The sequence below is a fragment of the Theropithecus gelada genome, chromosome 5, assembly GCF_003255815.1.
Source record: "Theropithecus gelada isolate Dixy chromosome 5, Tgel_1.0, whole genome shotgun sequence".
In the NCBI taxonomy this organism is placed as follows: domain Eukaryota; kingdom Metazoa; phylum Chordata; class Mammalia; order Primates; family Cercopithecidae; genus Theropithecus; species Theropithecus gelada.
The window spans coordinates 43678070-43706066 of record NC_037672.1 but is presented as its reverse complement, the minus strand read 5'-3'; the positions used below and the strand labels follow the sequence as shown (position 1 = coordinate 43706066).

Sequence of the window (27997 nt, the reverse complement as noted above, 5' to 3'; positions counted from 1 at the left end):
TTTGATACTGCAGTGAGCTGTGATTGCCCTCCTGCACTCCAGCCTGGTCCACAGAACGAGACCCTGTGTCAAAAAAATAGAAATAAAAACCATGTTTGGAGACCGATTTGAGTAATAATAAAACTCCAGTCTCCCACACAACCAGCTCCGTGTGAATTACTCTTTCTTTATTGCAATTCCCCTATCTTGATAAATCGGCTGTCTAGGCAGCAGGCAAGGTGAACCCACTGGGTAGTTGCAAATTTGGGGACTTGTCTAGGATTGCCCTTGTGGCTACCTGACCGTGGTTCATTAGCCTCCCTGCAGTGATGGCTCCAGAGGCCAGCCCAAGTGATTGAGACATGTATTTAAGATAATTATTTCTAGAAAGTACCAACTCGGTATTATACCAGACACACCTGAAACTACAATTAGTGCAATGTGAATACTTAATATTATCATTGTTACAAAGCAACTTAGTCTTTTCTCTTTAAATTCAAAGTTGAATAAATAGAAGATAGAGAATAAATGTATATATCACACATTAGGCTGAATGCTCCTTGAGGGCAGAGAATGTGTTTCAGATAGTGTTATGTGTTGAATTGTGTCCTCCCAACTCTATATGTTGAAGTCCTAACTCCCAGTACCTCACAATGTGACCTTACTTAAAGAGGGGTTTTACAGAGGTTCTAGAGTTAAAATAAGGCATTCAGAGTGGTACTTAATCCAATATGACTGGGGTATTTATAAAAAGAGGAAATTTAGACATGGGGGTACACAGAGAGAAGATGATGTGAAGAACCATAGGGAAAAGAGGATCATCTTTAAGTCAAGGAGGGAGGCCTGGAACTTATTCCCTCACAGCCCTCAGAAGGAGCCAACCCTGCTGACACCTTGGTTTTAAACGTCTATCCTTCACAACTGTGAAACAATAAATTCTGTTGCTTAAGCTGCCCAGATTGTGTTTACTTGTTACAGCAACCCTAGCAAACTAATACAGATAGCTGGCAACTCAGCTCTTGAAGCATACAGGTGCTTCATAATGGATTATTTTTAAGATGCAATATTTCTTTAATCTCAGAACAACTAGTGAATCCCTTAAGTGGCCTAGTTGTCTTGGACTAAGGCTGACTCTGGTACTGTCTCTACTGGCAGGGTGCTGCTGACCTAATGTGCATGGACTTAATTGATATATACCTTTATTCTATTTTCCTATGAATGTGTATATTTTATATGTATATATATATATATATATTTAAAAATAAAATACTATTTTTCAATGAATGTATATGTATTTATGAGTACTTACACATGAAATTTGCTGATTGTTCTAAAGGAGCCCCACAGTCACTTCTCTGTAGTTTGAAGTGATTTTTAAAGGAAGAGGAGGTGTTTACTAACAAAGCTAAAGTTTAAATTCAACAAGCCAGAGTTCAGTGTGTCTTTTGATCTAATTCAGTTAACATTTATTATTGAGAAGGGCACTGCACATCCAAATGTAATGATGAAATTCATAGTTTTTTCTCTTGTGCAATTTAATATTTTTATGTTGAAGAATTGAGTGATTAAATATGCAATTAAAGTATGAAAAATACCATGATGGAATCAAGGTAAACATGTCAAAATATGATAGCTATTTGAGGTAAAAATTCAACTTGAGTTGAAAATGAAACAAAATGATTAAGAATTTGATAGTGGCAAAATATGGCGTTTAGAGTAAGAAGAATTTGGTTCAAATTCTGGCTTTGGCATTTTTTGTCTGTAATATTGGGATGACTTAACTTCTCTGACTGTCTTAATCTGAAAAATAAGGATATTAATAATACCTGCTCAATGGAATTGTTATTAAAAATTGTGATAATGTGTAGGAAAGTGTGTATTAAAGTAAAACCACTATATAAATATTATTTATTCATATAAATATGACTTACAAAAGCAATTGACACTTTGTTACCTAAAGTCACTTAAGTATACTGTATTTTGTTAAATAATTGATTTCTTGGAAATTTTGTGGGTCTAGGTTAGAGGGCAAGAAGAGTCAGACTGTTCAACTTTCATAATAACCACAATATATTGAGTTCTTATTATATGTTAGGAACAGTTCTGAAATTATATAAATTAACTCATTGGATCCTCAATTATATACAGTAACTCATTGGAACACCATATGAGTTAGGCCGTACAGGTTGAACATCCCAAATCCAAAATCAAAAACCTGAAATGTCCCCAAATCCAAAACTTTTTGAACACTGACATGTACTCAAAGGAAATGCTCAGTGGAGCATTTCAGATTTTTAATTTTCAGATTAAGGATTCTCAACCAGTATGTATTCTGTAAATATTCAAAAATCCATAAAAATCTGAAATCTAAAGCAGTCTGGTCCCAAGCATTTCAGATGAAGGATACTCAACTTGCGCTATCACCCCCATTTTGCACGAGAAGACAGACATACAGAGAAATTAAGAGACTTTCTCAAGGTTACACATCTAGTAAGAAATGGGATTAGGATTTTAGCTCAAGGTTGTTTGATTAGGGCTATAACTAGTATGAGCATATGACTTATTATAAAATAAAGACTTTTTAAAGTGTAAAATTAGTGCTATTATAATAATGTTGGGATAATAGGAATAAACTGTGCCATAAATTAGGATGTGTGGTATATTTCAAATGTATTAATTTTTGAAGCTTTATTATACACACACACACCTTAAAAGCTCCAGATAGAAAGATGAAAAGACAGAATACATATAACAGACAGTGGGGAGTCTTCTGTTCCCACTCTGCCCAGAAAAAAATTGACTCTCTTTTTACTGATCACTCCTACAGGTATAAGCAAATAGATGCTGCTTTCAAGATAGGGAAAGGTATTGAGATATAATTTTTTTAGGCTGGAAAAGTTGAATATCTGGAATTGTATCTAATTCACACTCCTATGCTATCTCCTGTGTAGCACTAGTCAGGCTGCCTTTTATGGTTTACACTTTGGAAGGTGAAAAAAAAAAAAACAGGGAAATGTTTGAGGCACAGGGAGTGGTTTGAGCACTAAGGTACACAAAGGTGATCACTCTAAATTTGCAATCCACAATGAAAGCTATCTACTAGGCTTTTTAAGCTCTGTTCTGTTTCGTAGAAAGGAACTAGTTGCCCTAAACCTTCTGTTTCTTTTCTCTACTCTCTTTTCCAGATAAGATTAGCATTTGGGTAGCATTGATATTTTCAGATTAAATTAAACTAAAATGTACAATGAGAGAGAAAAAACTTTCTCCCTAAGCTAGGACTCATGGACCACAGCTTTATCCACCCACCCCACACACTCTAATTTTCTTTTTCCATTTGACTAAACATCTCCTAGAAATCAAAATGACAAAGAGATGGAAATTAATGTAGCCAGACGAGGAAAGCTCATAATTTTACAGTACCAGGTTGATGGCCTACCCTGCTTCAGATGCTTAGCACTTAAATCCAAGTCCTGATGTAGATGCAGCAACATTTAAATTCTGATTCGCACTGTACATCTCAGGAATTAGGAAAGGGCATAGTAGCTGTGGTAGTTTTATGAGGTACATAAAACATGGAATCAGGTCAGTGATTTACTATGTACATCAAAGGAAATCCAGAGATTTGATCTTTTATGCATACTATGAATAGTTCAATTAAAATATACCCCAAATCAGAACAAGATAATGATTATTCTGGCAAAAGATGTAGCAACCTAGAGAATAGCTATAATCAGTCATTCAGCTTCTGTTTCTCTGTCTCTGTCTTTGCCTGTCTCTTTCACTCTCTTCTCTTCCTTACCCTGTTCACAGTATATGAGAGCTTGTTTTAAAAGCCTGTTTGGCTCAATAGTGTACTGATCTGAAAGCTGGATGACTGTGCTCACTAAGACAGTGAAGATATTTATGTTTAAAAACAAGTTTCCTTATTTTAGAATGAACAGTAGGATCGTTATCTTTTAAAAAACATAATTATTCCATCATTCAGATAGGGATAATTTCCAACCATCTATAACTAGCTATTGAGGCTATATTTTTCCACCTTTTGAAATGTGAAATCTATTCATATTATTTGGAAAAAAGAAATAGATACTGTTGCAGAAGGGTGTAAACAACTGGAAAAATCCCTTTGAGTGGTTTGGTAGGACTTTAACAGATAAATACTGAATCATCGTCTTTTCTGAATCCTCAAACTTGATCTTCTAGTATTTCAAACACGGTTAAGGCATCACTGTGCACCCAGCTGGACCAACCAGAATCTAGGAATGTTGCGGAAGCCAACTCTCCCAGCTACCACTCCCTGACTCATGCTACCACCAAATTCATCCTATTTGATAAGGTCTTACCAAGGGCACTTAAATTGCCTAAGTTTACAGGCTTAATTGGAAACTCACATAGATAAGTTACACAAATATGGTTTTGAATCAGCTATGTTTAACTACTTAATTCAGTGTTACCTCCGGAATTAATAAACACCAAAAAGTTGTGAACTGTTCTTGTTAAACATTTTCCCTGACTCCACCAACATCTCTGCTTTTAGAAAACTATCTGATATCTATTTGTATCCAGTGTAGAATTTGGAAAATATAGAAACATATGAATAAAATATTAAAATCACTTCAAATCTTGTCTCCAAGAAATGACTATTATTAACAATTTGGTGTACTTCCTTGCTACCTTTATTCTATTTTCCTATGAATGTGTATATTTTTATATATATATATATATATATATATAAAATACTATTTTTCAATGAATGTATATGTATTTATGAGTACTTATACATGAAATTTGCTGATTGTTCTAAAGGAGCCCCACAGTCACTTCTCTGTAGTTTGAAGTGATTTTTAAAGGAAGAGGAGGTGTTTACTAACAAAGCTAAAGTTTAAATTCAACAAGCCAGAGTTCAGTGTTTCTTTTGATCTAATTCATTTAACATTTATTTTATCTGTAATAATGTGCTGAATTTGAAATTATCACAATTTCAGTATTTATCTTTCAATAGAACTAATGGTGTAATAGAGGAGAAGAGTTACATTTTCTTGGCATATTCTGCAAAAGACTTATTGTGAGGTACAAATATATAACTTTAACGTCTTAAATATTGAGCATATTAATCTGACTCATTACATTACCTCTAATAGGTTAATCATCAAGGACTATAAGCTTAATGGAGCAAATAGTGAAATGTCCAGATCCATTATCTCAGAGACTTTTTTCATGAAAGGATATTGTAGGTTTGAAAGATGTCTCTAAGAATATATGAAAACTCATTGGTGTAGCCATTCAGAGTTAGTGCCACTTAGTAAAAAGAGAATACCAGAAGACATAGGGGACTAAATGTAAATTCATAACATGTGCTTAAAATTAAGGTTGTTCATAGAAATTTTTAGCAAAAAAAAAAAAAAAAAACCTAAAACATAAGAATTGGGTTATTTACTATATCAGGCCATTGCCACACTGCTATAAAGAAATTCTTGAGACTGGGTTAAAGCAAAGAAGTTTAATTGACTCATAGTCCCACAGGCTGTAGAGGGAGCATGGTCGCAGCTGCTTCTGGGGAAGCCTCAGGGAGCTTTTACTCATGGTGGAGGACAAAGCAGGAGCAGGAGTCTCACATGGCAGAAGCAGGACCGAGAGCGCGAGGAGGTGCTGCACATCTTTAAACAACCAGATATGATAACTTTATCACGAGAGCAGCACTGGGAGATGGTGCTAAACCATCTATAAGAAACCACCTCCATGATCCAATCACCTCCCACTAGGCCCCACCTCCAGCTGGGAATTTCATTTCAACATGAGATTTGGGTGGGACACAGATCCAGACCATGTCCTTCTACCACTGGACCCTCCCAAATCTCATGTCCTACATGTCAAAGTTCAAATTAACCCTTCCCAACAGTTCCCCAAAGTCTTAACTCACTCCAGCATTAACTCAAAAGTCCAAGTCCAAAGTCTCACCTGAAGACTAGTCCCTTCTGCCTATGATCCTATAAAATCAAAAACAAATTAGTAACTTTCAAGATATAATGGAGGTGTAGGCATTGGTGTAGGCATTCTAAAAGGGATAAATTGGCCAGAAAAAAAGGGAATACCCCATGCAAGTTTAAAACCTAGCAGTGCAGTCATTAATCTTAAAGCAAATTTGTCCAACCCACAGCCCACAGGCTGTGTGCAGCCCATGGTGGCTTTAATGTGGCCCAACACAAATTCATAAACTTTCTTAAAACGTTATGAGATACTTTTGCAGATTTTTTTTTTTAGCTCATCTGCTATCGTGTTAGTATATTTTATGTGTGGCCCAACACAATTCTTCTTTTTCCAGTGTGGCCCAGAGAAGCCAAAAGATTGGACACCCCTGTCTTAAAGCTTCAAAATAATTTCATTTGACTTCATGTCCCACATCCGGGTAACAATGATGCAAGAGGTGTGCTCCCAAGGTCTTCAGCAGCTCCAACCCTGTGGCTTTGCAGGGTGCAGCCCCTGTGGCTGCTCTCAAGTACTGGTGATGAATGCCTGAGACTTTTCTAGATGCAGGTTGCAAGCTTCTGGGGGATCTGCCATTCTGGGGTCTGGATAATGATGGCTGTCTTCTCACAGCTGCACTGTGAGGGACTCTGTGTGGAGACTCTGTGTGGGGGTTTCAACCCCTCCTTTTCATTCCACACTTCCCTAGTAGAGGTGTTCCATGAGGGCTCCACTTCTGCAGCAGGCTTCTGCCTGGACATCCGGGCTTTTCCTTAAATCCTCTGGAATCTAGGTGGAGGCTTCCAAGCCTCAACTCTTGCACTCTGTGCACCTGCAGGCTTTACACTATGTGGAAGCCACCAAGACTTAGGGCTTGCATCCTCTGAAGCAGTGAACTGTAACTGGGCTCATTTTGCCCCAAGACTGGAGCTGGAGTGGCCAGAATGCAGGGAGCAATGTCCTGAGGCTATGAAGGGAATTGGGGTCCTGGGCCTGGCCTACAAAACCATTCTTCCCTCCTAGGCCTCTGAGCCTGTGATGGGAGGGACTGACACAAAGGTCACTTAAAGGCCTTTGAGTCCTTTTCCTCTTTTCTTGGCTAATAGCACATAGCTCCTTTTTTTCACTTATGCAATTTTTTGCAGACTGCTCGAATTCCTCCCTTGAAAATGTGCTTTTGTTTTCTACCATTTGGCCATTCTGCAAATCTTCCTAACTTTTACACTCTGCTTCCTTTTTAAATATAATTTCAAGTTTCAGATCATTTCTTTGCTCATACATATAAACATAGGTTGTTAGAAGCAGCCAGGTCACATCCTGAATGCTTTACTGCTTAGAAATTTCTTCCACTAGATGCCCTAAACCATCATTCTCAGGTTTAAAGTTTCACACATCACACATCCCTAGAGAAGGGGCACAATGCACCCAGGCTCTTTGCTAAACTATAGCAAAAGTGACTTTTACTCCAGTTCCCACTAAGTCTCTAATCTCCCTCTGAGATCTCAGTCTAGACTTTGTTGTCCATATCACTGTCAGCATTTTGGTCATAACAATTTAACGAATCTTTAGGAAGTTCCAAATTTTTCCTCATCCTCCTGTCTTCTTCTGAGCCCTCCACAGTCTTCTGACATCTACCTGTTACCCAGTTCCAAGGCCACTTCCATATTTTCAGGTATCTTTAAAGCAAAGCCCCCACTCCTCAGCACCAGTTTCTTGTATTAGGCCATTCTTGCACTACTATAAAGGAATACCTGAGACTGGATAATTTATAAAGAAAAGAGGTTTAATTGACTCATGATTCCACAAGCTGAAGAGGAAGCATGGCAATAGCTGCTCCTGGGGAGACCACAGGGAGCTTTTACTCATGGTGGAAGGCAAAGAAGTGGGTATCTCACATGGCAGGAGCAGGATCAAGAGAGAGAAGTGGAAAGTGCTACTCACTTTTAAAAAATCAGATTCATGAGAACTCTATTACAAGAACAGCCCTAGGGGGATGGTGATAAACCATTCATGAGAAATTGCCCTCATAATTCAATCACCTCCCACTGGGCCCCACCTCCAGCATTGGGGATTACATGAGATTTGGGTGGGGACACAGATCCAAACCATATCATTTACAGATGTTTGGGTCATACTTTGGACTAATAATGTGATTCTTTTGGTATTGGTTGTGCTATTTTTATTGAGATGCAACGTTTAATATTACAGTGATGCTATACAAAGATATAAGATAAAGAAAAACATAATTTAAATTTAGATAGTTATCAAAGGTGAGCATGGTAATTTTATAAATTTTGTGTTTTCCTTTATGCAACAAATTTTAAATTTTTACTTTCTTAAATAAGTGGTAGAGGAATTTTAATATTATACCCCCATTACAATAAGGACAATAGAAGCTAAGCTCCTGAGAACCTTTTTCTGTAAAATTTTGTTTCTCTTTGAAGAGGATGAGTCAAAGTTACTACCTGAAATAGTCCACCCGTTCACAAAGGTTGCTTTGCAGCTAATAACTGTGAAAGTTATGTTTACTCAAACCTGATTAGTAGCACCTGATATAAGTTATGGTGAGGCCAGACAAGTACGGCAATGACATAGTTTTACTTAGACATTGGTCCATTTAGTCATCTTTATGTGTCCCTTTAATTTTTCTGGAGAGGCTTACATTAAAAAAATAGGTATTGGGGGATTTTTATCAAGAAAAAAGCCATTCAGATTCCTATTCTAATTTGTTTCTACCAGTATTTTTGATGGTGTGCCTATTTTACTGGAAAATACATTAGGAATATTACACATGGCTAAGTGAAAAAATAATAGCAGGTAATCACCATACATTCTGGCAGGTTCAAATAGTATTACACCAGGCTCTTGCTCTTAATGAGTATACATTTGAATTAGTAAATGATTAAGTGTGTATGTCCCCCCTCTATATATGTGGCTTTCTTATCCTAAATAAGTTATTCTCTTGGTCAGGCTAACTCACGTAAAGGAGGTCAAATATGTTATTCTTAGATTTCATATAAAGATTAATATTCGAAGGAAAGTACTAAAGGCCATTTTGTAAATATTTTATCATAAAGAAATCACAGGGAGTTACCAAGTTCAGAACCTTGGACTGTATATTTAGTTTACCCCAAGGGCTTTTGTGAAAGAAATTTAAAACATGTTACTGGACAGCTCTTTGTTTCTTTCCATTCTTTAAGGTAAAAACAATTTAAAATGAATAAAAATAAATAGCAAAAACATGTCAAAGAAGTATTTTGGTTTGGCAACATTAAATCGCCCATTTTAAGAGAGGGACTCTTTTTTTGTTCAAGATGGCTGGCTTGGAGCATTTCAAGCATGCTTTATCCACTTAGAAGAAGCAAAATGGTGTGTGGACAATCACACTTCTAATATATTATCCAAGGCAGAACACTGGAATTCAACAGGAAAGTGACGGAAAACACCAAAAGCTAGGAAGGGGAAGGAAAATAGGCAGCATACATGGCCAAGACCAGCCAAGAACCAGGAATGACTCCCCAGTACAGGAGAGGGTGAGTGAGAGGCTTTACGCGGTCCACTCTTCTGCTGGGGAATTGCACAATCCAGGCTATGGGAGAGCACCTTGACCCTCTCAAGCCCTAAGTCTAACTTAGAAAGCAACCAGGAAACTGTGAGAAGGAACTGCTTTAGAGAGGGAGCATGCCTTGTATTCCTTGCTGTTTCTGAAACCCAGGCAGCTATAGCAAGGCACCATTCTAGATCTTAGCCCTTAACAGACTGTGTGAAGTCCTGAGAAATCAGTCCTAGGCATTAGGGAAACTTGGGCTGCTGTTTGCAGAACTGGGGTGTGAACTAAGGGCTGGCCCTAACAACCAAGACTAAGAAGCTAGTGTGACATGGGCTGCAGCCACCAGTGTGGGAAGCAGGTACTGCTCCTACTTAAGCAGGATGAGAGTTGCCATGAAGCCTTAGTGTTGAGCTAAGTGGGGACTCCTGTGGGCCATGAGCATGAACTGAGGGGCATGGGGTCTAACCGAACAGTTGGGATGGCTATGACACCTGAGACAGGGGAGAGAACCCTGTCCAGACTGGGGGCTGTAAGAAGGAAGCAAGTCTCTTACTCACTGACCAAGGCTATGGCCACTGGGACTGGTCCCACCCTTCTCGTGGCAGGACCTCAGTGCAGTGGTGACTAAAGTTTACCCAAGAATTCTACCAGAGGCCTGAGGACTGTTTCTCCCCCACCTGTCATGGCTGGTGCATGCACTCATGACTGGGAGCCTGAGCGTAAGCTTGCCCAATCTAGCTCCATCTGGCTTTGGCCCTCAACCAATAATAAGTGACAAAATTGAATCAGCCATAAAAAGTCTCTCAACAAAGAAAAGGCCTGGACCAGATGAATTTACAGCTGAATTCTACCAAATGTACAAAAGAAGAACTAATACTAATCCTCCTGAAACTGTTCCCAAAAATTCAGGTGGAGGGAATTTTCTCTAAGTCATTCTACAAGGCCAGTAACACCTGATACCAAAACCAGACAAGGACACAACAACAACAAAAACTTGACCAATAGTTCTGATGGACATAGATGCAAATATCCTCAACAAAATACTAGCAAATCAAATGCAACAGCACATCAAAAAATAATATTTCATGATTTAGTAGGTTTTATACAAGGGATGAAAGGATGATTTAATACATGTAAAGCAATAAATGTGATAAATCACATAAACAGAGCCCAGGACAAAAACCATATGATTGTTTCAATGGAAAATTCAGCATCCTTTCATAATAAAATCCCCCAACAAACTAGGAATATAAGGAATGTACCTCAAAATAATAAACTCTATTTAGGACACACCCACAGATAACATCATACTGAATGTGAAAAGTTGAAAGCATTTTCTCTAAGAACTGAAACAAGACAAAATGCTCACTCTCACCATTCCTGTTCAACATAGTAGTGGAAATCCTATCTAGAGAAATCAGGCAAGAGAGAAAAAAGCCATCCAAATTGGAAATTGGATGATATGATCTTATTTCTAGAAAAACCTAAAGAATTCACCAAATCCTTTTAGAGTTAATAAATGAATTCAGGAAAGCTGTAGGGTATAAAATCAACATACAAAATCAGTAGCATTTCTATACAGCAATAACTGTCTACCTGAAAAAGAAATCAAGAAGGCAATTTCGTTTATAATAATTACAAACAAAATTTAGGAATACATTTATTAGCCAAGGAGGTGAAAGATATCTACAAGGAAAATGACAAAACACTGATGAAAAAATATTGTGCATGACACAAACAAATGGAAAAACATCTCATGCTCATGGATTGAAAGAATTAATATTGTTTAAATGACCATACTGCCTAAAGCAATCTATAGATTCAATGCAATCACTATCAAAATACCAGCATTGTTTTTTAACAGAATTAGAAAAAAAACTATCCTAAAATTCATACAGAACGAGAAAGAAAGCCCAAATAGCCAAAGCAATTCTGAGAAAAATGAACAAACCTAGAGGCATCTCATTACCTGACTTGAATAAACTCAAGATGGATTAAAGACTTAAACATAAAACCTAAAACTATAAAAATGCTTGAATAAAACATACGGAAAACTTTTGGACATTAGTCTAGGCAAAGATTTTATGACTAAGACCTCAAAAGTGTAGGAAACAAAAACAAAAATAGACAAATGGGATTTAATTAAAAATTTCTGCACAGCAAAGGAAATAATCAACAGAGTGAACAGACAGCCAGTAGAATGGGAGAAAATACTTGGAAAATATTCATTTGACAGGGGACTAAAAACCAGACATACAAGGAACTGAACTCAACAGCCAAAAACCCTGAAACAATCCCATTAAAAAGTGGGCAAGGAGTAAGGTGGTATTGCATCGTGGTTTTGATTTGCATTTCCCTGATTATTAGTGATGTTGAGCATTTTTTCCTATGTTTGTTGGTCATTTGTATATCTTCTTTTGAGAATTGTGTTTATGTCCTTAGCCCACTTTTTGATGGACTGTTTTGCCCTCACCTGTCATGGCTGGTGCATGCACTCATGACTAGCGGGCCTGAGTGCAAGCTTGCCTAGTCCAGCTCCATTTAGCTTTGGTCCTCAGCCAATAATGAGTGGCAAGATTGAATCAGCAATAAAAATAGCCAACAAATGGCAAAAAACAAAACAAAACAAAACAAACAAACAAAAAAAAAAACCCTGAAGCTCAACAGCCAAAAAACCCTGACACAATCCCATTAAAAAGTGGGCAAGGAGTAAGGTGATATCGCATCATGGTTTTGATTTGCATTACCCTGATTATTAGTGACATTGAGTATTTTTTCATACGTTTGTTGGTCATTTATATATCTTCTTTTGAGAATTGTCTGTTTATGTCCTTAGCCTACTTTTTGATGGGATAGTTTGTTTGTTTTTTTCTTACTAATTTGTTTGAGTTCCTTGTAGATTCTGTATATTAGTCACTTTGGAATACTATTCAGCCATAAAAAGGAATGAATTAATGGCATTTGCAGCAACCTATATGGAAGTGGAGAGTATTATTCTAAGTGAAGTAACTCAGGAATGGAAAACCAAGCATTATATGTTCTCTCTATAAGTAAGAGCTAAGCTATGAGAATGCAAAGACATAAGAATAATACAGGGGGCTTTGGGGACTCGAGGGAAAGGGTGGGAGGGGTGTGAGGAATAAAAGACTACAAGTTGGGTTTAATTTATACTGCTCAGGTGATGGGTGCACCAAAATTTCACAGATCACCACTAAAGAACTTATTCATGTAACCAAATACCACCTGTTTCCCCCAAACCTATGGAAATACAAAATTTTAAAAAAAGAAAAAAGTGGGCAAGAATATGAATAGACATTTTTCAAAGGAAGACATACAAATGGCCAACAATTACATGAAACAATGTTCAACATCACTAATCATCAGTGAAATGAAAATTAAAACAACAGTGAGATATCATCTTCCCCCAGTCAGAATGGCTCTTATTAAAGTGACAAAAAGTAACAGATGTTGATGGGGATGTAGAGAAAAGGGAACTCTTATACACCGTTGATGGGAATGTAAATTATTAGCCTCTATGGAAAACAGTATGAAGATATCTCAAAGAACTAAAAATAGAATGACTATTTTATCAAACAATCCCACTACTGGGTATATATCCAAAGGAAAAGAAGTCAATATATCAAAAAGGTACCTGCACTCATATGTTTATTGAAGCACTATTCACAATAGCAAAGACATGAAATTAACCTAGTATCCACCAGTGGATGAATTAATAAAGAAAATGTGGTATATATACAATGAAATACCATTCAGCCATGAAAAGAATGAAATCATGTCATTTACAACAATATACATGGAAATGGAAGTCACTATCTTAAGTGAAACAAGCCAGGCACAGAAAATCAAATATCACATGTTCTTACTCATAAAGGTGCTAAAAATACATACACATGGAGGTAGAGAGTAGAATCATTGGCAGTTGATACTTGGAAGGGTGAGAGGGTAGGAAAGGAGTGATGGGAAATTAGTTAATACATATAATGAATCTTATTTGGGTTATGGATATCCTAAAAGCTCTAACTTGACCACTACACAATCTATGCATGTAACAAAACTTTATATGTACCCCATAAATTTGTACAAATAAAGAGACACTAAAGCCAACTAGATAATACATTTAGCTAGGAACTCAAGAGACAATTCTGTTGGTAATGACTGTCATTACCAACAGAACTGGCCAGAACTGAAGTATATTTCCTTATACACAGTGATTAGTATATGTATTTATTTTTCCTATCAGTTGACTCTACTATTAAAATTATAATTTTTCCTTGCTGCTTCCACATATTTGGAGGGGCTTCGTTGCTGGAGACTGCCCCTGAAAATAAGTAAAAAAGCAGCAGTGTGTGATGAGCAGATCACTGTTCAGAAAGCTTTATGCCAGAGTCCAGCACCTGCAATGTTATTTTGTGTTACTGGACAAGTCATTTAGTCTCTGTGAAGTTCTGTGTCTTTTTCTGTAAAATGAGATTAGAAATACAGCTTTTACCTTATAGAGTTTTAATTGAGAAAAGATTAGTGGAAGCATTCAGCATGTTGTACATGCTCAATTAATGTTTATTGATATGGATTATTTTTCCAGAAGCCTTTAGATGACCAGTTATTTTACATTTTTGGACTAAAGTTAAATTTTAAGTAAGTTGTTTCTTTCATGAGTAAATACTCATAAAAACTACGTGAATTCATATAAGTAAAATTGTAACTTTCCTACTTTATTTGTCATGATACCTTTTTCTTAGACCTAAAAATGTTTGTATTTTTCTTTTTCTAGACAACAAGCTGGTGAGCAGCCTCAGCCTGCCTCTTTTGTTCCATCAGAGACCCTCATGTCACCAGGTCATGCAGGACAATTTTTTCAGCCAGCATCCAACTCAGATTATTATTCACAATCTCCTTACATTGACAGTTTTGATGAAGAGCCTCCTTTGCTAGAAGATAAGTTAAGGAAGTGTTATTAATGTGTGTACAGCTAGAAGAATAATAGCAATAATTAGCACTTAATGTGTGCTGCCAGCCTGCAGTGTACAGTGTTTTATGTGTGATTGTTTCACATATAACAAGAGTTTGCTGAACCAAAACCCTTAAACCGTTGGAAGTTTGTTGCATGTTTGCGTAGGGGAAATTGGGTGTAGATATGGGCCATTCTATGACATTGCTGCACTTATTAAATGCTCCTTCACTCTTTCTTAAATTTGAACTCCTTGGCCAAGAATAGAAAAAAATGCAGACATCTTTTGGCAGAGTAGTTACATCAAAGTGACCACCCTTCCCACCCAGTTAATGAAGCACTTCATAACAGCATATTTTATTTTCTGCTATGTTTTCCTGGGAGCAAAGTGGATAGTTTCTCAAATTAATATTTTTGTTGTCATTGTTGACATGGAGACAAGCCAGTATTTTTCTTTCCTGACTTATGCAAGCCCTTTCATCTCACTTGGCATGAGTAGGTGAGGAAGTATATAAATCCAGTAAATAATGCTCCTGGTGGGAAGGTAATCCAGAGATTCTTAGAGCTGAAGGTCCTTAGGGGATTTTGGAGTTGTTCCATCCATTGGTTTTTTTGGCATATGTAGCCAGTCTGTATGTGCTGTTTTTGCTCTTAAACAAGATTAATACAGTGCTAGAAACATAGGTGTTAAGACACTAAAACCCTAAGTGGATTTAAATTTGAGAACCAAGCAGAAATAGTCACTGGTTAACTGCTGCAAGTCCTTTGCATGTAGTCAAGTGAAAAGGAATAGATTAAAATTTCCAGTATTTTACATCACAAGATGTTTGCCTCACATGAACACAACCAACCACATTCTTCTTTCTTTTCCTTAAAAATGTAAAACCGTGAAAGATTTAAACTGTTCAGAACAGAACAGAGATTTATATAATTGATCTATTGGCTCTTTGGAAGCCAGTCAAGTTTCTGAATCAGTTATCTTTAACCAGTTCATTCTGTTTTGCCTCTACAAGTAATAAACACTTAAAAGTTACAAGTTATTCTAGTTAAACATTTTCCTTGGCTTTGCCAATATCTCTGCCTAATTGTCTTCAGAATTGGGAAAACAGAGAAGCATAATAAAAATATAAAAATTACTTCAAATCTTGTCTCAAAGACATGACTATCATTAACAATTTGATGTATTTTCTTCTAACCTTTATTCTATTTTCCTATGAATGCTTATGTATATGTATTATGCATGAATATACATGCATACTTTAAAATATTATTTTTTCAATGAATATATATACGTTTGAGTACTTAAGTATTGCATTCTTTTTATTTACTTTATGTCACAAGCATTTTTTTTTTTTTTGAGATGGAGTCTCACTCTGTTGCCCAGGCTGGAGTGCAGTGGCCCAATCTCGACTCACTGCAACCTCTGCCTCCTGGGTTTAAGCGATTCTCCTCCTTCAGCCTCCTGAGTAACTGAGACTGCAGGTGCACACCACCGTGCACGGCTAATTTTTGTGTTTTTAGCAGAAACAGGGTTTTGCCATGTTGTCAAAGCTAATCTCGAACTCCTGACCTCAGGTGATCTGCCTGCCTCTGCCTCCCAGAGTGCTGGGATTACGGGCATGAGTCACTGTGTATAGCCTGGCACGAGCACTTCTATGCACACATTCTTTAAAGTCATTAAATATTATTTGAAAACAATTTATAATGGTTTCATAGAGCTCTATTATATAACATATCCATAATTTAAACACACCTTAAAGGTTATTCCTTATAGCAAGTAATGCTTTGCCATCTTTGACCTTTGTAGAGTCTGTCCTTAGGATGTACCCATAACAGTGGGATTGCTGGGTTAAAGGTATTAACACTGTCAAATGATGTCAAAAAATGGTGTTCTACTCCACTTCCAGAGTAGAATATGACACGTCTTTGTCAATTTCATAGGAAAAAAGGAAAAAGGAATACTTTGTACCTCTGGGTTACTAAAAAAATTTTGACATTTCTCATATGTGTATTGACTTTTTATTTTTCACGGTTTTTTTTGGTTCAGATTTCTATAGAATTTAAAGAGTTTTCTTTCCTTGTTTATTTTTTAGGGATTTTATATAGTAACCATATTAATTACTGTCTAGAATACGTATTTTAAACATTTTTTTCCTAGCTTGTGTTTGCCATCTGATTTGTTTATGGGTCACTGGGACATATTAAAAGTGTGATATTAATTTTTTAAACCCAGAATATGTTTCCTAGTAACATTTATTTCCAATTGTTGTTTGTTTAAAAATCTATTTCTCCAGCTCTAGGTACTGCCTCTATCTCCTTATAGATGCTCACATTTTAAAATTATCCTTTTGTATTTTTTGTTTTATATTGAAATTATTATTCAATAGTTGTTTAACCTTAATATGTGAAGTAAGATTTAATTTTTTTCTGTACTGCTTAACTATTTTTTTCTGCAGCATTTATTGAAAATAATCTTTTCTACTATCTGAAATGTCTCTATTGTTGCATTAATTTACCACTCTCTATACATCCTCCTCTAGCATGTCTTTCAATTTGAATAGAAAATACGTAATAGATTTTTATTTCCATTTTATACAGCTCAGAGTCAATTTCCCCAAAATATACAGTGTATTAGAACAGCAGTCCCCAACCTTTTTGGCACCAGGGAACAGTTTTGTGGAAGACAATTTTTCCACAGACAGGTTGGGGAGATGGTTTTGGGATGAAACTCTTCCACTTCAGATCATCAGGCATTAGTTAGATTCTCATAACAAGTGTGCAGCCTAGATCCTTTGCATGCACAGTTTACAATAGGTTCATGCTCCCATGAGAAACTAATGCAGCTGATCTGGCAGGAGGCGGAGCTCAGGTGGTAATACTTGCTCGCCCACTGCTCACCTCCACCTCCTGTTGTGTGGCCCAGTTCCCAACAGGCCATGAGCAAGTTGGTATGGGTCCATGGCCCTGAGTTTGGGAACCCCAGTATTAGAAGATAGAGTACCTAATATAATTTTGTGTTTTGAATCTATGAAATATCTGGATTTTGGATCCAATGTATTCTTCAAGCTGAGTGACTTGTGAAAGCCTCAAGCCTCTTTTGTCTAAAGATATGAAAAAGGCCATGATATGTCTTTTTCAGATATAAAAAATGATACAATTTCTAGGATAACGCATTAAATAACATTTACTAGTTTTTATTGACCATCCATCAGAATGGCCTATAAAATTGTCAAGCTATAATAATGAACATTCCTTGCACAAAAAGCATGTTGTTTCAAAAGAGTCCTTCTTTATTTCTTAAATATTTTGTTGTCTAAAATATTTGTTTGGTTTTATGTAAGAATGATAAATTTTGCTCTTAATGTAAAATCAATATGTTAAATGCATTTTTGAGAATAATAGTAAATTCAAACCTGTCAGATAAGAAGAATTACTGATATTTGGTATGTTGTATTTATAGCATAGCTCGACGCTTCTATATGAAAGGCCAATGCCACAATTTTCATAGAAAATAGAGATCTTAATTCACTTTTATAGCATATGTGTCATATACTTTACTACCACTAGATGACAGCAAAACAATAAATTTTGCATTCAAATTTTACAGCAGTTTTATCTTCTTTTATTTTGTACAATAAGATGTTATATTAGAGTATCTATAATTAATAAGTAGTTATAATTGCTCACATACCTTATAATAAATAAAAAACAATATTATAGAGATATTTCAGTAGAAAGCAGATAAAGTATTTTTCATTATGAAAATATTTATATGGGCTTATATTAATTTACTGTCTCATGGCTTGATGTTAAAATATGTGCAGGAGTTAGTTATGCCATTAAATAAATGGTTGACATCAGTAATGATGTTGCATAAAGCATTTTTCATCTGAATTTCTTCCAAAATAATTACGTTTTTTGAGGAAAAGGTATTTGGAATTAAATACCACTTTATTGTGGTAAATACTGAAAATGTATTTTTAGCATAAATGCCAAAATTAAAAAATAAAGTTTGAGAACATAAGCTTCAGGTGAAATTACTTTAAAATTAATTAATTTTAAATATATAGCAAGTCTCAATTTTTAAAGTCTTCTTCTCTTTCAAAAATTACATTAGACATTCTAACCTCCTTTAAGCTTGGTGAACTGCTCATATTATTCAAAGTGTATGTTCATTAATAAATATACAAATGCACTGTGGAAATAAAGGATGAAACAAGAAAGCGGAAATGTAAATTATTTGCTATTAATTTAACTATTCGATTTTTTTAAGCTTAAAATAACAGATGTCATTCTGGGCATGAAATGAATAAAACTTTATTTCTTGGTTTAGACCAGTGTCTAGCTGACCCTCTGAAAATTTCTGAGTTGTTACAACAAGGGTCCTCTGTGTCATGGGGTTTATTAAAAGTCTGTGTTGTAGTCTGTGTACAGAAAGTCAGCTTTGCAAGGTATTTAGGTGGTATGTGCCTCTGTAAAATAAGTTGAGCTATACCCCTGTATCTGACCAAAGAAAGTTACTAAAGCTTGGAAGGGTAGTTACATGCCACATACAAATACATTTAGGAAGACAGTCCTTCACATGGAAGAATTGGGCTCATTAAAAAAAAAAAAAAAAAAAAAAAAAATTGTAAGATTAGACGAACATTGACCCGACCACAACTCTATGGTTAAACACGTGCTTTCTTGAGTCAGATTGCGCAGCGTTGAAAGCTAGGTTTTCTATTACTGCTTTGTGTCTTCAGACAAATTAATCTCTCAAAGCCTTATATATCCGATGCATAAAATAGGAATAAAATAATAGCAATTGATTGTGCATTTATAAGACCAATTTATGTAAATCTTGTGAAGTCCATAGCAAACACTCAGTAAATTTTAGCTTTTATTCTTCCTAGCCTCCACGTCACCCTTACTGACATTCTGAAATTATAGAAGGAGGATAACCAATTTGATTGCTGGTCCCTAAATAGTGAAGTCATACTCTTCTCTTTGAATGTTCTTTTTCTCTACCCTAGATACATCTTAGTTGATCTCTACAGGAGTGGTAGGAAAAGAAACCAATGTGGTATCAATACTTATTTCTATGTTCAAGGGATGTCAAATGGCTCGGTATTTGCTTTATAGTAATGAGAGAAGCAGATTCTAGCAGAAGGATCTGTGAGGCAGCAGTCAGAAGTCTTTGAAAAGTGAGAATTGGAGAAAAAAATTAGAAATTTCTAAATAGGTTTGGACTCATGAACACTGAACTTCACTGATTTTGGATACTTTATTTGAATACTACCATGTATAAAGGAGAAAGTTTAACTTGTCTCAAGAATTTAATCTTTGAATACATAGACTCAGCTTCACAGTACATTGACCTTACAAAAATATGCGTGCACATCATGATCACTTTTACTTGCAGAAAGAGCCCTTTTCCCCTCTGTGTAGTTTCATTCATTTAGCATAAAATTGCTCTTCTCATTAGGCATAGTGGACTGGGACTCAGTCTCATTAGTTTAGTATAGTACTACTAATTTAAAAATTATGCCATGGCTGATATGACGGGATTACAGAAGTGTCAGCAATTGAAAATACAGGAAAAGGGCCAGGTGCGGTGGCACAGGGCTGTAATCCCAGCAGTTTGGGAGGCCAAGGCAGGAGGGTCCCTTGAGCCCAGGAGTTCGAGACCAGCCTGGGCAATGTAGTGAGACCTCATCACTATGAAAAAAAAAAAATTAACCAAGTGTGGTGGTGCATGCCACAACTGAGACATGAGTCTCAGTTACACAAGAGACTGAGCGGAGGAGCTGGGATCATGCCACTGCACTCCAGCCTGGATGAGAGAGGGAAACCCTGTCTCAAAAAAGAAATTAAAAAAAAAAAAAAAGAAAATACAGGAAAAGGAACTATCTAGATGGACAATAGGATGAAATTTTTGATCTGCTAGCTACAATTTTATTTTTTACTGTATATTGCCAATTTCCCAATTTTTAATTAGATTTAAAGCTTGTATTTGCTGCAAAAATCAGGGAATGTTTTCCTTGATGGAAATATTTCTCTAACGCATTTCTGTTAAGTTATTCTTTGGAAACCAAATTACTTTTTAGTTTGTTTTTTAAAGATTTGTATGTTACATAGAACTTGAGTTTCTGTGTAATACAGAACATAGAACTTCAGAAGGTATGATAAAACAATCAGATTAAAATGCTAAGTAAGTTAATCATATATGTTAACCTTTAAAGAGTGTAACTTATTTTTATTTTTCTATATTTATATTATCATATTATCTATCTTTTTTTCCTTTTTACAGAACTTGGAATCCATTTTGATCACATATGGCAAAAAACTTGGACAGTGTTAAACCCAATGAAGCCAGCAGATGGCAGTATTGTGAATGAAACGGACCTCACTGGACCCATTCTTTTTTGTATAGCCCTGGGAGCCACCTTGCTTCTGGTAATGTGTCACAGTAAGCACCAGATTTTAATGCTTGTCCTTGCCAGTGCTGGTTTTGAAGCAATATGTATAAATATAATAGAAACTGTGTCACTTTACATAGTGAATTTTGTTAAGTGAGAGAGAATAATTTAACCATAGTGACAAAAATATGCTACCATTATGCACTGCAACAGCTAAAAAGTATAAATTTAAATAGAATTTCAAAAATCAAGAAGGAGATCAAAGTAGGAGATCACTTATGTCTTTTTTGTTATTAAGAAAAGACTAAATCTGGAATAATGGGAGGAAAACAGATTTGGGAGATATAAGGACTATATTTTATTTTTTGTTTTTTGTGAGAGTTCTATTGTGACACTGAACAAGTCACTTCTCTTTGGTCACCATTTTCTTTGCTGTGATAAATCTCCAGACTATTTCTAACATCTCATGAGGTACGAGACTGATCTCCTTGTTTGGGGTTAGGCTACTAGGAAAAAGTTAATTTGCAATGACAACCTATGATTTGTTTACTCAGCCTATATATTTCCTCTAAAATGTTAGTTTTCCACATTTTGTGAAGACATTTGTTCCCCGACTTCACCATATGTCTTATGTATGCTTTCATTCTTTATATCTGGAAGTAATGGTATTAAGGGTCACTAAAAACGTGACCTAAGTAAAGTTTAAAAGACATTCTAGCTCATAGTTTAGGAAAATGTTTCATTAAAAAAAAAAAAAAGGAATAAGAAAAAATGAGAAAATGTCTCTCACTTTATACCAAGGAGGAGATGGCAATACAATAAAAACAGAGAATGATAAAGATGGCCAAGGCAGTCTGAAAAATGTTGTTTCATTAAGACACAAAGAGATAAACTAGGCAGAAGAAATAATATGAGAAATTAAACATTATAGGAAAAGCTCTTACAATAACTATTTAGCCCTTTTTCCCCATTTTCCTGCTCTTCATGTTCCATAATAATAATTTCTTCCAGTGGATATACAATTTTCAAAAGTAGTTGTAAAATGCATTTGCAACTAAATAAAATTCTGCTTTTCAATTATTATATATAATCAATCAAAATACTGATAGCAATCTAGTTTCTGCAGGTAATTTGGCCAATAATAACATCATGTTAATCCAATACAATAGTATTTAGTGATAACATCTTATTTCTTTGTACTACAGCAAGTGCAAATACTCTGTAAATCAAACACTATATCAACTAGAGTTTTAATTTAGTCTCTAACCTCCCTTCTTCTGTCTTTGTCACAGTAATTTGATAATCTTAGATTAACTGCTAAGTAAGGCCATGTCAATTAATCAAATAGTCAGAAACAATCAATTTAATATATTAACTCATCTTTCTTTTTCAAGTCATTTGTAATAAAACAGCTGTTTGTTCTGTAGCGGAACATCACTGTTACCATCCCTTAAAGAACAGCATCAATTCCATTATGATCTCTCTTGGATGCATAATGTTAGTTAGAGTTATTTACATATCCCTTCTTATATTTTCAATACAAAGCAATAGAGGCAAAAATTCTTAACTGGAAGCGAGAAAATTGGATCTACCCTAGCTTTGCCACTTGCTGTAATCTTTAACCTTCGGCTTCATATTTCTAGGCTTTCATTTCATTTTCTTCAAGGCAAAAGGAGTTTATTTAAGTAGCTCTTCAGGTTCTATTTAGTTCTAAAATTGTGTAGAATATGTGAAAATATGTATTTTCTGAATGTCTTTATGCAAACCTTATCACTTGAAATTTTACCATTAGATATGATAACTTTCAAATTGATTCTGATATAGAGCAAAAAGGACTCCCCCAAAACTCCAACTGAATATTAATTAAAGTATGATTTAACTCAGAATTCATTTGATTATAGGTTAATTCTTTCCTGGATATGTAGAATTAAAATGTAAGAGTGATTTTACTGGCTGATACAGGAATTTTACTAGAGAAAGCAAACTAAATCCAGAATCAATATCCAAATCTGTTTACCATCTCTGGAGTCATAAGAGTTATAGTCACATATGCTTCCTTCTTTGAGATTCATGCTGACATAAGACGCCATTCTTTCAGTGGACTTTCTTCAGGCAAAAGGAAACAAACCAAAGAAAGCTTCAAGCACTTAGCACAAATTTAGTTTTACTTATTCTTTTCCCCCAAATTATTTTCATTTCCAACACCAAGAAGACAAATGGTTTAACGCTTTTGCTCCATTTAACTTTTCTGGTAGGGCCAAGAGTGTGATCTGAAAAAGCAACATGCATGGCCAATTTAAAAGTGCAATCAGAAGAACACTAAGTATTTTAAATCACGATGTGGTAATCAGGATGGTATAGGGAGGATCCTTAAAAATTCTGAGGTTAAAAAAATAGAAAATTTATTTTCTATTTTGATTATAAGCCCTTGTTAGAATTTGAGACAATTCTTTAAAATGGCAGTGATTTAGGCTAAATGGAATTACAACTTAAATTGGACAAACTACCAAAGAAAGACACGATGAGAGAAGTTCATAACTGATATGAAAACACACAACTTTACTACCAAGTTAGCTTCATCTACTCCCTATTTGCCCCACTCCATTTCTAGAACTGCCTTTTCAGGACAGGAAGGTGCAGTTAGGTGTCCTTTGGGTGTAAGAGAGTTGTCCTATACCATTAGGACTAGCCCTACCTCATATTTATCCCATCCAAGTAAAATATTAAGTAGATGGTTTCTCTAATGCATGACAATGATGTGAAATTGTCTTTATTTTGCAAGGGGAGCAAACTCACCCAATAAAGCAGTGGATAGCTGATGTGTTTCTGCTAGCATGTCCATCGTTAGCATTATTTCATTAAATGGCCACAAGAATACAGAAGATATCATAAGAATTTATCAGTGGCTAATGCTGGAGACAATTCTGCCAGCAAAAGTCAGGAATATTTACGAAAGGACTTCGTAGTGATCAACGCTCCAACTGCAGAGGAAGAAGAATTCAGAATAGGTGAACAATTTTGAACATTAAAATAGCTATGGCATTCTCCATTACCCTGATTAATTGTAAAATAAATATCTCTAAAAGACTTCATAGATAATAGCATGGAGAAGGAAAAGTGGCAGCTAAAAAGCTCTTTCTCTCCTGAATCAATTTATCAGGTCCTTCACTGTTTTTGTCTAATTCCCATGAAAACCAGAGACAGCCTATTCAACTTTTATCTAGAAGTTATGATCAGCATAATGTAAATATAAAAAATTAATGAATTTTTAACTGTAGCTTTAGTATTCTCAGAAAGCAAACATTAAAATATCCTCTTTTGAAGTAATAGTATGCTGTGATTTTCTCTAAATGCATTTACTGGGGCTTGTACTCACAAAATACTAGCTCTGTGAGCAATGGCTGTTTTTATGAGTTTTCCTCAGAATATTGGTGGTGTACTCTGAACGCTACTAACTTCCTTTGACAGTACACCTTTTATGATTCATTACCAGTTAGTTTATATAAATCACCTTTTCATAAGGCGTGGTTAATCAACCTGGCAATAGGTATCATGAAACATAAAAGGATTCTGTGTTCAACCAAGTGCTAAATTAAATAGGGTTAAATATGTGCCATTATTTTGGGACTTATTTAGGACTTGTAAGAGCTCCCGTTGATGTTCAGGACTTACATTTTAGTGCTGAAATACCTAGGTTCAAAGCCAACCTCCACTGCTTAGCGTTATATTACCTTGGGCAAGTTACTTATCCTCTCTGCACCTCAGTGCCCTCGTGTGTAAAGTTGGTGTAATTATGATACTTATTTCATAAGGTGGTTATGTGGATTAAATAAATATATGTGGCACACTTAGAATGGGATCCAACATGGTAAATCCTGTAGATGCTTGCTAATTTTACTAATATGCCTTATAAATCCCCAAGACTAAAATTGGATTTTTTATTCCTCTATTCAATCACGTAATTATTTAATAAATATGTGGACAAAATATAGTCTTACTTATGCCTTGTACTCTTAATAGACAATTTATAATAAAAAATAAGTCTAGAAATATTCTATCTTCTTTGTAGCATGCTTATTCCATCCTAACTCTAGTCAGAAGTGTTTGTTTTCAGAATCTGAATTCAAACCATTGGCCATGTTTTTCCCAGAACTGCCAGTCTCCTGATAACAGTCCTACAAAGACAGGAAACAGCACTGAACTGACACTAACACGCTCTCTGCTTCGTGATATTCAGATTTCCTCTTGGTGTCCATTGTGTGTTCAAACTGTTTTTTTTTTTTTTTCCCACGTCGTTTCAGGCAGGAAAAGTTCAGTTTGGTTATGTGTATGGCATGAGTGCCATTGGCTGCCTTGTGATTCATGCCTTACTGAATCTGATGAGCTCTTCAGGGGTGTCATACGGCTGTGTGGCCAGCGTGCTGGGTTACTGCCTGCTCCCCATGGTCATCCTGTCTGGCTGCGCCATGTTCTTTTCATTGCAGTAAGTGTCGGTGTGCTCTCATTGACCTCACATGCACAATCATAGCCAGGGTTTGCCACAGTCATGCAAAAGTTAAGCCCATTCTGATTGTTTTGGTAGTGGAACTGGGAAAAGCATGGCTATTAGAAGCTACACATAGATTCAGAAAAGTAGGTCAGTTTTGGCCCAGGTGCTGTTCTTACTTCAGTTACTTAAAAAATAAATTAATCCAAATTATCTTTAAAACTGGCACTTTTTGGCTGGGCACGGTGGCTTGTGCCTGTAATCCCAGCACTTTGGGAGGCCGAGGTGGGTGAATCATCTGAGGTCGGGAGTTCGAGACCAGCCTAACCAACATGGAGAAACCCTGTCTCTACTAAAAATACAAAATTAGCCAGGCATGGTGGCGCAGGCCTGTAATCCCATCTACTCGGGAGGCTGAGGCAGGAGAATCACTTGAACCCAGAGGCGAAGGTTGCGGTGAGCCAAGATCATCCCATTGCACTCCAGCCTGGGCAACAAGAGCAAAACTCCATCTAAAATAAATAAATAAAGAAAAGAAAAGAAAAGAAAAAAAACTGGCACTTTTTAAGTTGTCACATTTTTCAATGTGAACTATCGTCATGTGTAAAATAACAACTACAGGAAATTCACTTGTTTGATTTTGGAAGAGTAAGTGCCTGGTGAACACTGATAAATTGCTTCAGCTTTCAGGCACTCTGCCTTCTGGGCTGAAAACAGCTATTCTTTCTCAGCTGGGCTCCTTGCCGGGTAGAATTCCCAGGAACCCTGATGAGGATATTAATGTTGGAGAATTTTATAACATACATGCTCAGTCAATATTTTTTTTTCTTCCTTAATTTAGGCAATTAGTATGTGCAACTCAAGACCATTACTAAGAATACAGTACATTAAACAACTCTAGAAAATATCTCTAATAGGTATTACTTAAATCAATAAATGTAGTACTTATTTGGTGTTTTTAAAATATGTTTGGTTTATTAATAGTCTGAGGCATTAGAAGCTATACTATAGAGCTTTTCACTTGTTTTGCTTTCGTTCAATTATTAGAAGTAGATATTTCTGTCATTTTCATAAATAATAAACACAATTCCCAACTTCAGAGTCAAACCAAGATCAAGTAAGGCAGTTTAGTTTGGTGGTGAAAAGAGTGCTATGATAGGAGAGATCCTTGACCTGTTGTCCACTTCACCATGCAATTTTTGTCATCACTTTATTGCTTTAAAACTGGGCAGTAGACATCTCCTGAGATTTCTCCCAGCTCTCATGTTTTATTTTTCTAAATAATGCATTCTGTTTAGCACATAAGAAAGGAAATTCACTCTTGACCACCTTTCCTGCCTTATTATACTCCAAGTGACCAGACTTGACTATCTTATTTGCTCACTTGCCTCCACAGTTACTTTTTGAAGATACCAGTTGAACAAATCTATTTCAACATTCTAAAAATATACAAAATGGAGCTTCAAGGATGAAGTGGGAAGCCACACACATACGTGCTTTCCTGTCCCATGTGCTCCTTACTTGAGCTGTGTCAGGCTTTTTGTGATGTCCGACAAAAACCTGAGAAGTAGATCTGAAAGTAGCGAGAATTAGGCACCCCACTGGAATGTAACTCTGTCTATCCTTCTCCCATACCATTGGCCAATTTTTGAGACAAGTAGGGGAAAGGAAATCTATAGCTATAAGGATGTGAAGGCTCTCAATGCTGTATTTAAGAGAATTTAGGAGTTAGGATTTGAATATTGACAGATGAGAGGAGAGTGACTGCAGGTGACTTCTACTGTTTTTTCTAATTCAGGTTTAACAGAAATATAAAATATTTAGCCTCTGTAATGAATTTGACTAAAAAACGCCTTACTGGCCAAGGGCTTTTGTTCATATATTTCATGATTTTCATTTTACCGCTGGAAAAAGTAGTTATAAATAGTGTACCGAGGATATTTCGGAGACAACTTTAACTCAATGATCTCTTTTCTACTGTCACAGGCAATCATCTCTTTGTCTTTGCTGCAGGGGCACCTTTGGAACCGTATCATCCCTGGTCATCATTGGCTGGTGTAGTCTCTCAGCTTCCAAGATCTTCATTGCAGCCTTGCACATGGAAGGACAGCAACTTCTTGTTGCCTACCCTTGTGCATTACTTTATGGACTTTTTGCCCTCCTAACAATTTTCTAAAGAATGTTTGAGACAGCATTTCAAGACTTTATTTGCTTGCTGTCCAGATTATTTTGGAAATAAATTAACATTCAAATTTGATGATATGATTTTTGTTTTATTGCTTTTGAAAGAGTAATAAGCAGAGAGACAAAGCAGCACTTAAGGGTGGTGCTCTAATAGCCCATTGATTTGAATGATGTTTTGCTTTTGAGTTTGGTGCATTAAAACATTTCAAAATACTTAAAATAAAAAGGAATACAGTTGCCGTACTGATCAACCCTGCCTTTCTCAATAGATGTATTTCTGAGAAACATAAGTAAATAAAATCATATGTGTACTAAAAGGAAATCTCTAGTAAGCCTTTTCAGAAACTTTCATGACAGCTCAAGCTGTGTGCCTGTGGCTAAAGTTCCACTGTTCTACACCTTTGGAGAGTTCAGGGGTATGTTATACAGGGTTTTACTTACCTAAAGAATCAAAGAACCTCTTG

General features: G+C 35.9%; 1 protein-coding gene across 1 annotated transcript; it reads left to right on the top strand.

Annotated features, from left to right (window-relative positions):
- Positions 1-9821: 9821 nt before the first annotated feature.
- Positions 9822-27743, top strand: YIPF7 (Yip1 domain family member 7). Its single transcript, XM_025384812.1, is given in 6 exon segments — positions 9822-9851; positions 14097-14149; positions 14286-14464; positions 20755-20900; positions 25165-25346; positions 27363-27743. Coding segments are annotated over 6 exon segments (753 nt in total). The 3' UTR covers positions 27526-27743.
- Positions 27744-27997: the final 254 nt, after the last annotated feature.